Source organism: Tasmannia lanceolata, unplaced genomic scaffold (genome assembly GCF_043159265.1).
Source record: "Tasmannia lanceolata isolate RefF3 unplaced genomic scaffold, GAP_Taslan_0.1 ptg000003l, whole genome shotgun sequence".
Classification (NCBI taxonomy): Eukaryota; Viridiplantae; Streptophyta; class Magnoliopsida; order Canellales; family Winteraceae; genus Tasmannia; species Tasmannia lanceolata.
The window spans coordinates 59993859-60008344 of NW_027518680.1; the positions used below are offsets into that span (position 1 = coordinate 59993859).

The window sequence follows — 14486 nt, forward strand, 5'->3', positions numbered from 1 at the left end:
TTGTATCCACCTTCAAAGATCTACACAATTCCTTGTTGGCCCTACCAAGGGTTTGTGCTCAAAGTGATTTCTTTAAAATAAATTATACTTTTTATTGTATCCACCTTCAAAGATCACAATTCATTGTTGGCCCCACCAAGGGTTTGTGCTCAAAGAAATAAGAGAGAGAGCACTGGTTGAGTGAATAATTATAGGTGGGGCCTACGATTGTTTGAAGATCCAAACCGTTCATTTGTTAAGCCTCGACGTAAATAGGTTGTGCCCCAAAAGTCATCTCCATCGTATGATCCTAACCCTCCAATCTAATACAATGAGGGCTCATGTAAAAGTATGTCCTGTTTGGAGAGTTAGGATCACTTAAGGAGATGATTTTTTGGGCAAGGGTTATGGCCCCACCAAGGAGGGAGAGAGAGAGAGAGAGAGACAGAGAAGAGAGACGCTTGTAGGGTGAACGTCACTGCGTGTTGCCTGCCCAACCGGTCAAAGGGTTGGGGATTTATCCCTGGGGGAATATCACTACCCAAAAGGAAAGGTTTACAATCTCTCTAACAATAGTACAAGAAAAAACACTATAAGAGGGGGACAAGGTAAGAGAGATTTTATTAGGTGTAAATGGACCCAGACAGTCCGATGGATAGTCCGAATCCGAACCTTAATAGACAGAATCTATGCACATTAGAAGGATCCATGGACATATTTTGGATCCTATTCGTAAGATCCGAAAAAATTTGGATTGTGATCAAGACATGGCAAAAAACTCCGATGGATAGTCACAATCCGAAATCCTTTTACTAAAATACCCTCAAAATATTTTTTATATTAAGTCTTAAATGAGAGGAATTTTCATAAAAATGAAGTAAATATCGCTTAGCTTACGACTTTCCACTTCCCCCCTTTTTCACATCTTTTTCTCTTCCTTTCCTCAATCGGTTTTTCTTCCCGTAAACTTGCAACTCACCCTTAGCAATGGTCAGTTACTAGAAAGCTTTCTAAAAATCGTGGGTTGTTATTAGATATAATGACTAATTCTTTTCTGAATTGAGGAAGTTTTGGAGTTCATTTCAAATGAAGAAAGCTGAGATTTTTTGTTGTTTTGTAAGTAGGACCTACTAGGACACTCCGATGGATGGTCCGATTTGAAATGGACTGTGACCGGGACACAAAAAGTAGGATCTGAAGAACACTCCGAATCCGATCCGACCGATAAGGGATTTGAATGGATCGTGACTAAGACATAAGTGGATCCAATCCGAAGTGGATCCATTGACACCCCTATGGTGGAAGCCCGTATAGTCCACTATTTTTCAAAAGTATTGTACGGCACACAGCATAGGATGATCCAAACCGTCCATTAGATGGGCAACACCATAAATAGTTTGTTCTCCAAAAATCATTTCCATTTTTCCATATTATGATTCCAACTCTTTAATCTATAGAGGTTTCCATAATATGCAATTCCCCTATAGATTGTGAGGGCTAGGATCACCTATGGAAATGTTTTTTTGGACACAACATTTTTAATTTGTTGCCCATCAAACAGACACTTTGGATCATCCTATGGTGTGGGTCGTAGAATACTTTTCAAATAGTACTAGACTATACGGGCTTACACCATATAAAAACTCATGGAAATATATTTTAAGACAAAATGAATATGCATGGCATGGACCCCACTGCCTTATGTAAAACTATCGGGTCCCTGAATATTATTAGCTATCACCCATAAAAAGACATCCTAAATATGTCTCTAAGTCATCTTTTTTTCACATCTCAACCATCTTAATGAGATCTTCGTTCAGCATCAATCCCAGACCCATTGGGTCCTCCTATGATGACCCAGCAGATCAACGGTCTTGATCACCAAACAAATATGTCATGTACGCATTGGATCGTGGTAATTTTCATTCATCAAGAAGAGATTGGCCTGTTAGGAAATGTGAAAGCTTCGGTCCATCTAATCTTTATTGGCGAAAACAATGGGACCCATCACCCATGTCATTCCATGTTGGTCCCATAAATTCAAGTTGATGAAAGTAGACTAAATACAATTCCTAGGGTCCTGAGAGGATAGGGTCATTTTTGTACCATATAGTGGAATGCTTTGTAGGGACTCTTAACAGGGTAGAACTCGCCCTTAAAAGCTAGCTACACTTTTCCGATGTGGGACTATTCTGCTTTAACGTGGAACCCCCAATAATCTCCCCCTCCACGTGGAAGCGCGGCAGGAACGTGGGAACTACAAGATCTTCCCTGAGGGATTTTTCCATCCTCGGAGGCATACCGGGATTACCACGCCGTAGCATTGAAACCACTTGTAGGGACTCTTTACAGGGTAGAACTCGCCCTTAAAAGCTAGTTGTTAAGGGGAGGAACCCATTCCCTTATAAGCCCATCCACATTGTTACACTTTTCTAATGTGGGACTATTTTGCTTTCACGTGGAACCTGTAGAACCATGTGGCCAAACAGCCCATTGGACGGTCAAGATCCGCGGGTGATGGATAAATGCCGGCAATAAATCCTCACCGTTGGATAGAAACATTCATTTATACACATATACACACCATGTTTTATTAAATATATATTAACAAAAACTAGCATTAATTTTCATTAAACTACAAAGCATATTTGCATCTTGAGAATTAATAGGGACACTGCCAAGTCAGCGTGCAGGACAACTTGATTTGGGTGTGTCAACCAATTTCCATAAAATCCTCTCCATAAGGCTAATAAATAGGGAGATGGAGAAAATGCTTTTGGGTTGCCTAACGGCTAATTAGTTGTGGATAACTCTTGGAGGAAAAGGTGGGTGAATTTGATTAGGTTATTTTGTAACCACTTGCCACCTCACTCATTATGGACGTTGTGGCTCCTACAAAATAGAGACGTGGGATATTGCCATTAAATATGTAATTATTCCATGGATCAATTACTGTTGCATGCTGGAGAGTTGAAAAAATGACGAGAAAATGTTGAGTTTTGAAAAAACACTAACAAATGCTACTTTATTAAAAGAAAGGTTACTAGGGACGAAAATACCCCTCAACTTACTTTAATCTTTCTCTTCTTGGTTTTACCATTTTACTCTTTTACTTGCAGGTTTTACACTCTTTCATTTCTAGGTTTTACTCCGATGCATTTTGTGTGAAACGACGAGATTTTCCGGCGATAGAAGCCTTCTTCTCCGGCGAAACATCTCATTTCTCTGGCAGCAGATGCTCCTTTGTCCTGAGGGATTATGAAGATCAACAACTATGCCTTTCTTGAAAGCCAAAAGCACCGATCTATCAGTGTTTATATCGTCATGTGAGCAGAGGAATAAAATAGAATGGGAAGATGAGAAGGAGAAATTGGATTATGGACATGTTGAGAAACCCCATTTGATAATTTTTTGTTGTGTTACTGTGGCTAATGGAAAACTCCACTACCTCTCTTAACTTCTAAACTTGTAAAAGAGATGCTATGGCAAAGTCATATGTTCATCATTTTCGTGCTATCCAATGGACATCAAATGATTACTTATTTTCAGAGATCTCCCCCTCTTATTCTCAACGCAAAAACAGGTACTCGAAGCCAAAATAAGATAATCGAAGCCAAAATTTACTTGGTCGAAGCCAAAAATTACTTGGTCGAAGTAAAAAATGTGTTTCCTGTAACATTCGCCGTTTCGCTTCGACTAAAGTTTTTTAGGTTTCGAATAACTGGTTTTTTTGCTTCGACTAACATGTTTTTGGCTGCGACTAAAACTTTTAAATTCCAGTAACATTTGGAACTTTTTTCGTCTTTAACTAATATATTTTAGCTTCGAGAAATATTTGTTGGCTTCGACTATCATTTTTTTTTGCTTCGACTATCATTTTTTGGATTCGACTATCATTTTTGGCTTGGAGTAATTTTTTTTGGCTTCAACTAGCATTTTTTGGGCTTCGACTATCATTTTAGCCTAACTTACATTTTGCTTCGAGTACCATTTTGGCTTCCACTACACTTTTGCCTAGTGAAAGCTCTTTGGGCAACTGATTTTGGCTACAGCCACTAGAAAAGGGGAAATACTTACAAAGATAATGAGAATTTGGATATTTGGAGGAAGAAAAAGAAAATGAGAAAGGGGCGTCTCTAGAGAACTCCTTCTAACCTCTCAAGACAAATGAGCATATGCCGGAGAAATGAAGATGTTTCGCCTGAGAAGAAGGCTTTTATCGCCGGAGAAGAAGGCTTCTATCGCCGGAGCAGAAGGCTTCTATCGCCGGAAAGATAAAGTGTAAAAACAAAGAAGAGAAAGATAAAGTAAGGTTAGGGGTATTTTCGTCCTAAAAAGTTCTGTTTTAATAAAGTAGCATTTGTTAGTGTTTTTTCAAAACTCAACATTTTCCCGTCATTTTTTCAACTCTCCAGCATGCAACAGTAATTGATCCTTATTCCATTATACAATCCATGCTAAAAAAAAGGACTCTTGTGAAGAGGGAAAACCAGATTATCCATAATTAATGCTCGCTACTATTTCTCTCTGCCAAAACGTTTTCTACTGACTGGATATTATATTTTATTCACTTCTTTTTTGAATGTTCAAAGGAAACACACGGCGTATTGAAGGCAAGATCGATTGACGACGGGCGGAAGATCTAACTAGTGCGGGTTTGATTGAAGACAATCCAACCGCAAGATCAACTTTTCTCATGTAAACATTGGTATCAAAGCATATTTGCATCTTGAGAATTAATAGAGAACTTTGTTCCCTTATAAATGGGAGTATCAATGGATTTACATATATCCATTTTAAATTTCTTTAACACATTCTCAAGATATGACTCTTGGGACAAGGATAATTTTTTATTTTCTGTATCTCGAGTGATTTTAATACCCAAGATAAAGTTCGCCTCACCCATATCCTTCATTTCGAATTTGGTCTTAAGCCAATTCTTTATTTCTATGATCAAATTCATATAATTTCCAATTAACAAAATATCATCGACATACAATGCCATGATAATAAACGCACTCCCACTATTCAAGCAATAAACATAATGATCATATCCATCCAAAAGGTTTCAACACATTAGATGCAACTAGATCCATCCACTATTTTAACCTGCGGCTCATAACTCCCGTCAACTAGTGCAGGACTTATATTTCTTTTACTAATTTGGGCACAAGAGCTGAGTGGAAACAAGAAATCATGATTTCCAAATTACGTCTAGCATAGTTGGACTGTTACTCACATCTGATTTTGTGAATTTCGATACGTACTACGTTTCGATAATCACTGCATATAATTGTAACATTCAATAGGCAATATAATCATATAGTAAGCTTACAACTAGTGGGATTACATCACTGCAAATTCTCTAAAATTTAACTCCGATCATCACAAATGACCTTGCCACGTTCTCATGCACCAGAAGTATAGACTAAACAAACTTGAGATTTATTTATTGAAGTGAGGCTCATCCGTATAACAACCTCAACCCTTTATTTTACATTCATAGATATATGGACAGACAAACTAAAGATTTATTATTACATCCATAGAGAGACATGCATATAGATAGAGGAGAATCAGATAGACCATAATACTAGTAGTAGTAGCGGTAATAGAAGTTCCCACCTCCCTTGGCAAAGCTTCACATTGTCTTGTAGTATATGCTGGGTTCAAAGTAGGTCTCAAGAGGTACTTGCGACCTGGGAGTCCCAATCTGCACATGTTTAACCAAATTTGAGTTGTATGTCAGCGCATTAGCAACCGATGCATCATTTCCTGCTCCCTGAGGATGTCCAGCTGTCAGCAGTCCTTTGCGAGGCCATCCAGCTGCCACCACGGCAAGTTTAACATCGCCCACATGCAACTCTTTTTCTTTTTCTTTTTGCTCGGTCACATGCAACTCTTCGTTGGCACTAAAGAACCCATCCACCATAGCATCAAACACATATTTGTACGAATAATGTCCATCGATTATGAAAGGTTTTTCGGCGGTAAAGAGGTAATTGGGGAGAGAAGGATAGTCTGGGTGTTTATTATACTCCGAGTAAGGGGAAATGTTAGCGAAGAGGGGGGTGTCATGGGAGGAAAGGAAATCAAGGATGGGCACTAGGTTGCCTATGATGCGGTCTGCGAAACGCTGAGTGGAGGGAGGATTCTTAAGTTTGTAGTCATTAAGATCGGATGTTCCGACGATTGTCGACACCTTAATCATCATATTCTTGGTTGGGGGGTTTTCATGGATTGCGTCGTATATGTTCTTCATTGCTGGAAGCACATAGTCTGAGTCTCCAGTGGACAATGCCTCATTACCCACGCAGATATATTGGAAGTCAATGAACGGCATAAAATAAAATATTTTCTTCTGAACCCAAGAATGCACAGCCAAAGGCTTGGTGGCGAATATCTGGAGATCCGAATTTGCAACGGTGATATTGAATTTGAGTTGGGTATTGGCAAGGATTTCAAGATCTTCACTTTCATATTTTGAAAGCCACATTTTGTAGATGTTATTCTGATAATCCATTAAGGTATTAATGGGAGTTGGTGAAATGTCTCCATCTATTCCAGAATTGAAGCCAGCCTTAGAGCCTGCATCATCATCAAATATATAATATATGGAGAGTTAAGAAACAAATGTCTCGTACATATATGTGCATGCATGTAGACCTGAACGTGACTGCAATTCCAAAATGAAAGTAAAAAAAAAAAAAGAAAAAAAAGAGAGAGGTAAACACCCATATATAGGAACAGCCACGTCGTAATTAAGGAATTTATCATCAAGCCATTTTACGGCTCACTTTTTAATGAGAGAACAGCCACCTCGTAGCAGATTTTGTGTTACTCTTTTTATTCATCGGAGGTGGTTGTTCTCACTATTAAACGTGAGCCGCGATGTGGCTTTATATAAAATTACCTAGCCAATCCCATATATAGAATACTGTATTTTCATTTTTAACCATTTTCATATGTAAGCTCGAGTTTTTCTTTTGGTTTCAACCAATTTATTTTTATGCTTCTTCAAAACTAAAGTCATACTTTCAATAAAAGGAAAACAAAAAAGGGTAAATATGCCCGAAAAAGAGTCAGAATAATCATTTCCAATATATATGTATTGAAAATGAAAGAAACATAAACCACAGCTCAATATGTCTTCGTTCTGCCATAGTTACACCGATTTCTTCAAAATGATAGAAAAAAAGAAAAAGAAAAGGTAAAAATACAACACTTGGCATGGAAAATCATGTTATTGACCAACCATGTTTAATATAAAGTTTCGAAGTTCCCTAACAAGATCATGAAAGACTAGTTGCTTTGTGTGTGTGTGTGAGAGAGAGAGAGAGAGAGAGGAGAGGCTTTACCATGAGCAAGAGAAGCCATTGAGAGATAGAGAAAGATAGGTTATCCAACCACACACACTGAGAAGTGAGAAGAAGATACATCGATCCTTACATACTTTCTCCTTATATAGAGAAGGAAAGTGGACGTGCATTAAATTTGTCACCATCCTTCCTCTACTTCTAATAACTCTTAGGAATCCTTTTCATTTTTCTTCTCGTATGTGATGAAACCGTCCTAAGTAAAATTAAGTAGTGGATAGTGTACAGGTGGGATGACACTTGCAATTAATACCTCTCTCTCTCTCTCTCTCTCTCTCTCTCTCTCTCTGGGATGAGAAAATAGGATTTTTTTCAACTTCGAATAATCTGTGTACAAAATTGTCTAAAATTGTAATTGTCAGAAATTGACACTTGCACTTAATACCTCTCTCTCTCTCTCTAGGATGAGAACTTAGCCTTTTTTCAAATTCGAATAATCTGTGTACAAAATTGTAATTGTCAGAAATTGACTTGCAATTAATACCTCTCTCTCTCTCTCTCTCTCTCTCTCTCTCTCTCTCTCTCTCGGATGAGAACATAGCGTTGTTTTCAACTTCGAATAATCTGTGTACAAAATTGTAAATTGTCAGAAACTGACTCTTGCAATTAACACCTCTCTCTCTCTCTCTCTCTCTCTCTGGGATGAGAACATAGCGCTTTTTTCAACTTCGAATAATCTGTGTACAAAATTGTCCAAAATTGTAATTGTCAGAAATTAACTCTCTCTCTCTCTCTCTCTCTCTCTCTCTCTCTCTCTCTCTCTCTCTCTCAGATGAGAACATAGCTTTTTTTCAACTTCGAATAATCTATGTACAAAATTGTCCAAAATTGTAATTGTCATAAATTGACTCTTGCAATTAATACCTCTCTCTCTCTCTCTCTCTCTCTCTCTGGGATGAGAACATAGCGTTTTTTTTTCAACTTCAATTAATCTCTCTCTCTCTCTCTCTCTCTCTCTCTCTCTCTCTCTCTCTCTAGCGAACTTAAAATCTCCTATGACATTGTAGATTTGTAGCCCACAAATGAACGGTTTGATCATCCTCTGAAGTGGGACCCAGAAGAAAACTAGAATTCACACATACAAGCACCATATAAATTCTCCACTGATACGCTCAAAATATATCAGTTATAATATGGTGTAAACTCGTATAGTTCAAATTATTTTTTAAAAAGTATTGTATAACTTACCATAGGATGATCCAAGCTGTCCATTTGATGGATCACATCGTAAATACATTGCACCCCAATGAAAATGGTTTTTGGGGTGCAATGTATTTCCGATGTTAGGGTCATAGCCCAAAAACACATTTCAATAGGATGATCCTAGCCCTACGATCTGTATTGGAATTGCATATTATGGAGACCTTTCATAGAGCTAGGATCGTTCTATTGAAATGAGTTTTCTGGCATAGCCTTACATTCTGGCCTATCAAATGAACGGTTTGGATCATCATATGGTAAGTTGTACAATACCTTTTGAATGATACCAGACTCCACGAACTTTCACCATCCCAAAACAAATTACCCATGCCATGCTAGGAGTGTTAAACAGTGGACCCAACCCATCAAAACATGTGTAATATAATTTGGCCCACCAAATGAAATGTAAGGGAAAAGTTATACTAGCCCACTTTCTTACTTGGGAGAAACCCTCTAATGTAAAAGAGTAATGGGCCTCACCCATGTTCTGCCCCTCCTCAACCAAATTCCTGGCTCCACCCCTGTGGATAGTGTACAGGTAGGATGACACTAATGTATTTTTGCACCACTCATCCAAATCAGAATAATAGAAATATAGGTAAAATGCTCGAGTTAACTGTAGATGGCGATAGAATATTACAAAATGGTATAAATACAGTGGTGTGAAAGGGTTGGACAGTAGTCTAGCAAAACGTGAGACATGTTAGACCGAAAATCGGTAACAGGCACGACAGTGACATAAGAGCTGAGCTGGATGACCAGAGGAACTGAGTCCTGGGGGACCAGAGTGAAGCGGAGTGAAGGGACTGAGTCCTGCTAAAAGAGCTAAGTCCTGCACAAAGGCAAGCGAGGTCAGAAGACCAACCCGGGTGTTACTCCGGACAGGCCCTTCGACACTCAAGTCAGTATGAGCAAGAGTGCAGAGCTAGTTTTAAGAGTTTTGGGTGGAGAGGAGGTTTTTCATTACCCTTGGTTTGAGTTTTGAATCCCCTTTTATAGAGGGAAACGTGGTGACGTGGGATGACCTGTGCGAGGACAGGTGGTGGCCTGCTAGAGGCTGGAGCTCACCTACCCCAGGACATATGGCGGCCTGCTAGAGGCTGGAGTTCACCTACTCCCAGGACAGGTGGTGGGACAGGTGGCGGCCTGCTAGGGGCTGGAGCTCACCTACTCCCAGGACAGGTGGCGGGACAGGTGGCGGCCCGCTAGAGGCTGGAGTTCACCTACTCCCAGGACAGGTGGCGGCCTGCTAGAGGCTGGAGCTCACCTACTCCTAGGACAGGTGGCGGGACAGGTGGCGGCCCGCTAGAGGCTGGTGTTTTTACACCCCATCAGTTGCCCCCCAGTTCTCCAAGTTATTGTGGTGACTTGGGGAAGTGTGGTGAGTTACATTCCTGAATGGGCGGAATCTGTTCTGGAAATGAGTCCTGAAATTTGCTGGAAATGACTCCGGAAATGAGTCCGGAAATCCAGCCTGGAAATGAGGCCGGAAATTTGCTGGAAATGAGTCTGGAAATCCGGCCTGGAAATGAGTCCGGAAATGAGTTCGGAAATGAGTCCGGAAATCCGGCCTGGAAATGAGTCCAGCTTGGGCCGGACTGGCGTTTAACGAAGCATCATATCCAGTCCGGCTTAAGCCGGACTGATTTTTGTCATTTTGCGGATGCGGCATCTCCAGTCCGGCTTGGGCCGGACTGACTTTTGTCGTTTAGTGAAACGCGTCATATCCAGTCCGGCTTGGGCTGGACTGACTTTTGTCGTTTAGTAGAACGCGTCATATCCAGTCCGGCTTGGGCTGGATTGACTTTTGTCGTTTAGTAGAACGCGTCATATCCAGTCCGGCTTAGGCCGGATTGACTTTTGTCGTTTAGCGAAACGCGTCATATCCAGTCCGACTTGGGCCGGACTGACTTTTGTCGTTTAGTAGAACGCGTCATATCCAGTCCGGCTTGGGCCGGACTGACTTTCGTGATGGACGCGACCATTATCTTCCGTCCGGAGGCCCTTAGCTTTTTTGGAGATACGTGCGTATTAATCCATACCTTCACCTCGAAGTGTGTGTCCGTCATACACGTGGCACCACTCAAGCACCCTCAAAGCTTGCGTCTTGCATTAAATGCACACCGCCTTAGGTAAAGCTTTATAAAAGGAGGTTTTTATCTTTCATTTTTCACTTTTCACCTTTCACTCTTTTTCTTCTTCTTTTTCTCTCTGATCTGTCGGCTTGCGTAGTGTGTGGTTGGAGTCATTCGCGGATTAGGAGCTTTCTACTCTGCCCGGTATTTTTCTCAGCCTTTCTCTTTTCTACTTCATGTCTCATAGTAGTTCTAGTTCCGAGTTCGACTCGGAGTCTTCCTCCAGTAGCTCAGAGTCTAGTAATGGAAAGTCCAAACGTTAGAGTAGAGATTGTAGATAGCGACAACAGAGAGAATCACGACGAGGTGATATTGGATCTGAACGTCACTCCACTCCCAACGGGTAGTCTCCGAGCAGAAGGGAGTGTTGGTAGTGACGTCGCTGAGGCGTCCACAACATTCCTTCCTGGCCGGGCCGTTGAAGTTGTACCTAGGGCCCAGATGGAAGCCAATCCTAAATACAATATGCGGGCTCTTGTCGAGGAGAACTACCTTGATGGGTCCATGATGAAGGACATTAGAGACAAGTACTGTGTGCCCCCAAGGTTTAAGCTGAGGGCGGCGACAGAGGGAGATAGGGCTTGTAACGAAAGTTCGGATGTCTGTATCTATGATGAGTCGTTGAGGGCCGGACTCAGGTTCCCTTTGCACCCGTTCTTCACCGCGGTGCTTCGATATTACGAACTGGCTCCAGCCCAGGTTGCTCCGAACTCGTGGAGATTACTGATCGGGTTCGTTTACCTTGTTCATGGTCGGCTAGAAAGAAGCGTATCTGTGCCGCTATTCCGTGCTTGTGCTCACCTTAAGAGGCATAAGGAGGGGGGCTGGATTTATATTAGCCAGCGCTCCGAGTTGAAAATAATCACTGGTATTCCCTCTTCAATACACACGTGGAAGAATAGGTTCTTTTATGTCGAAGATGGGGAATCCAGCGAGCCCTGGCCGGTTCCTCTAATACAAGGGGCTCTTCCGAGGGCTCAGCTGGGGGCTCAGCAAGTGGCCTAACAGAGCCAAAAAAAGAAAGCATCCGAGATGGCGAGTCCGGCTTATACCCAAGACACTGCGCCTCCACCGCCTCCCAAAGGCAAAACCATGGTGAAGCTGGTTGGTGCTTTTGGCAAAGGAGTGGGATCCTCGAAGTCGGGAGGGACGTCCGCTGGAGCCGGAGCCCGTCCTCCCCCGGCGAGGGTAGGGGACAACGTTTTTCGGCCCAACTGGGCCATTCAGAAAAATGATACTGGCATCGAGTGGCTGTCGAGATTCAGAGCAAATGTATTCTCGGCAAGGACAAGCAGCAGGTTCTCCACGAGCCACCAGCTACGGCCGAAGAGGCCGTATTTTCTTCACTTTATCAGGTAAGATGGTCAACGAGCACGCTCACTTTCTATCCTTTTTTTACTTCGCTTTCCTGTATTAATACTTGCTCATTTGTATCTGCAGATTGGAGTGTATTTTAATGATCTTCAGGAGAAGAGCAAGAAGTTTTCTGAAGCAATCACGAAGTCAGAAGCGGAGAATGGTAAGCTGGCGATGGAGGCTAAGGAGCTTCAAACGAGCATCGGACGGGTGGAGGCGGAGAAGAAACTGCTTAGGGAGGAGCTAACCCTTTAGAAGCAGAAAGCAGCCGAAGCCCTTAACACCAGAGGGAGAGAGCCAAGGAGAGACAAACGGTGGCCGTTAAGGAGGCCATACAGAAGAAGGAGGACGAACTTTTCAGTTTGTCCAGTGAGGCCTACAAGATTGGATACTTTGACTGTCTCGGGCAGGTCAAGGCGTCCAACTCGACTGTGACCTTGACCGGCCTAAATCTCCCCGAAGCACCGACACTTGTTGACGAGGAGCCGGTCACCACCGATGCTGTAGTGGTTCCGGAGGAGGCATTACAACGAGGTGACAGCCACGAGGCCTCTTGAGCCGTGTTATCTGATTCTTTTTGTAATGGTCCTTCGAGGCCCCACTTTTTTATCAGCCTTTTGAGGCCGGATTTTTGTAATGATCATTCGAGGCCCTACTTTTTGATGAATGGAAATTATAATTTGGTGTCTACCTATTCTCTTGTTGGCCTTTGATGAATATTGTTCGAGATAAACTCATCTGGCGAGTTCCCAAGTTTTAATGAACTGGGTTTCCAGATAGAAGTACCCGAGTTTTAGTGAACTGGGTTTCCAGATATGAGTACCCGAGTTTTAGCGAACTGGGTTTCCAGATATGAGTACCCGAGTTTTAGCAAACTGGGTTTCCAAGACGCGTGGAGATCTGCAAAAGAGTTTGCATATTATTCATATTTAACATGTATTTACATTTACAAAATCACCTTTCACGCCTGACGTTTTGACTACTGATAGTATTTTCTGAGATTCTTGGAGTTCCATGCGTGGGGTAATAGGTGCTCCTCCAGTGTCTCTAGCTTATAGCTTCCTGGGCGAATAATTCTTTCACTCGATACGGCCCCTCCCAAGTCGGGGAGAGTTTTCCAACTTTCGTTGGTTGGGAGACGGCAGCTTTCCTCAGGGCTAAATCTCCTGTCCGGAATTCTCTGGGGCGTATCTTCGAATTATGGTAGTTGGATACTTTCTGCTTGTAGGCGGCGACTCTGATTCGGGCTTTCTGCTTGTAGGCGGCGACTCTGATTCGGGATTCTTCCCTGGCCTCCTCCAATAAGTCGAGATTTACGCGGAGCCCGTCACCATTGATCTGTTCATTGAAGCTGGTGACTCTGGGAGATGGGGTGCCTACATCAACAGGTATCACCGCCTATGTTCCAAAGGACAGGTTGAATGGTGACTCGCCCATTGGTGTGCGCGGAGTGGTACGATACGCCCACAGGACATGATAAAGCTCATCTGGCCATCGGCCAGCCTTGTCATCCAGCCTCTTTTTCATCCCCTGCAGTAGGATTCGGTTTGTCACTTCCGTCTGCCCATTGGTCTGCGGATGAGCTACTGAAGTAAACCTCTGTTCGATTTTTAAATCGGAGCAGAACTTTCGGAAGTTCTTGCAGTCGAACTGTCTCCCGTTGTCCGTTATCAAAACGCGGGGAATCCCAAATCTACAAACTACCGACTTCCAGAAGAAGTTCTGCACATTTTGCTCTGTGATCTGGGCTAGAGGTTCGGCCTCCACCCATTTGATAAAATAGTCAATCGCCACTACAACAAACATGCGTTTCTCGGAGGCCGGAGGAAATGGGCCCAGGATGTCCATCCCCCATACGGCGAAGGGGAGTGGACTGATGATCGGGGCCATCGCCACGGCAGGCTGGTGGATGGTGGGAGAGAATTTCTGGCATCTCTCGCACCTTCTAACCAGATTCAGTGCGTCCTGTCTTAAGGTGGGCCAGTACAGACCTCGGAGTAGCACTTTGATTGCCAGGGCTTCGCCCCCTAGATGTTCTCCACAGATCCCTTCGTGCGCCTCTTGTAAAGTGTAAGCGGCGTCGCCTGGCCGGAGACATTTCAGGTATGGGAGGGTGTACGATCTTTTGTACAGACTCTCATCACTGAGTGAAAACCGAGCGGCTCTCTGTATCACTTTGCAGGCTTCCTTCTTGGCTTCAGGAAGTTTACCACTGCACAGGTATTCAATGATTTCGTCCATCAAACACGACTCGTGCTTTACCTGCATTAATTCAGCGGCCTTTCTTTCGATACTGGAATTTTTATAAAACTCCATACGTATACTCCAGAGAGTGGTGTATCCAGAGGCGGCCAGCTTGGACAGCACATCTGCTTTCGCATTCTCTGCTCTGGGGATTCTTATGACTTCAAAAATTTTGAACTTGCCGGCTAGCTGGCGG

At 42.6% G+C, this 14486-nt stretch overlaps 1 protein-coding gene across 1 annotated transcript; it reads right to left on the reverse strand.

The window, feature by feature from the left end:
- Nucleotides 1-5436: 5436 nt before the first annotated feature.
- Nucleotides 5437-7403, reverse strand: LOC143863861 (glucan endo-1,3-beta-glucosidase-like). Its single transcript, XM_077374645.1, has 2 exons — nucleotides 7338-7403; nucleotides 5437-6567 (listed from the first exon to the last, which is right to left on the reverse strand). The coding sequence occupies exons 1-2, from the start codon at nucleotides 7354-7356 to the stop codon at nucleotides 5621-5623; spliced, it is 966 nt and encodes a 321-aa protein (XP_077230760.1). The 5' UTR covers nucleotides 7357-7403; the 3' UTR covers nucleotides 5437-5620.
- Nucleotides 7404-14486: the final 7083 nt, after the last annotated feature.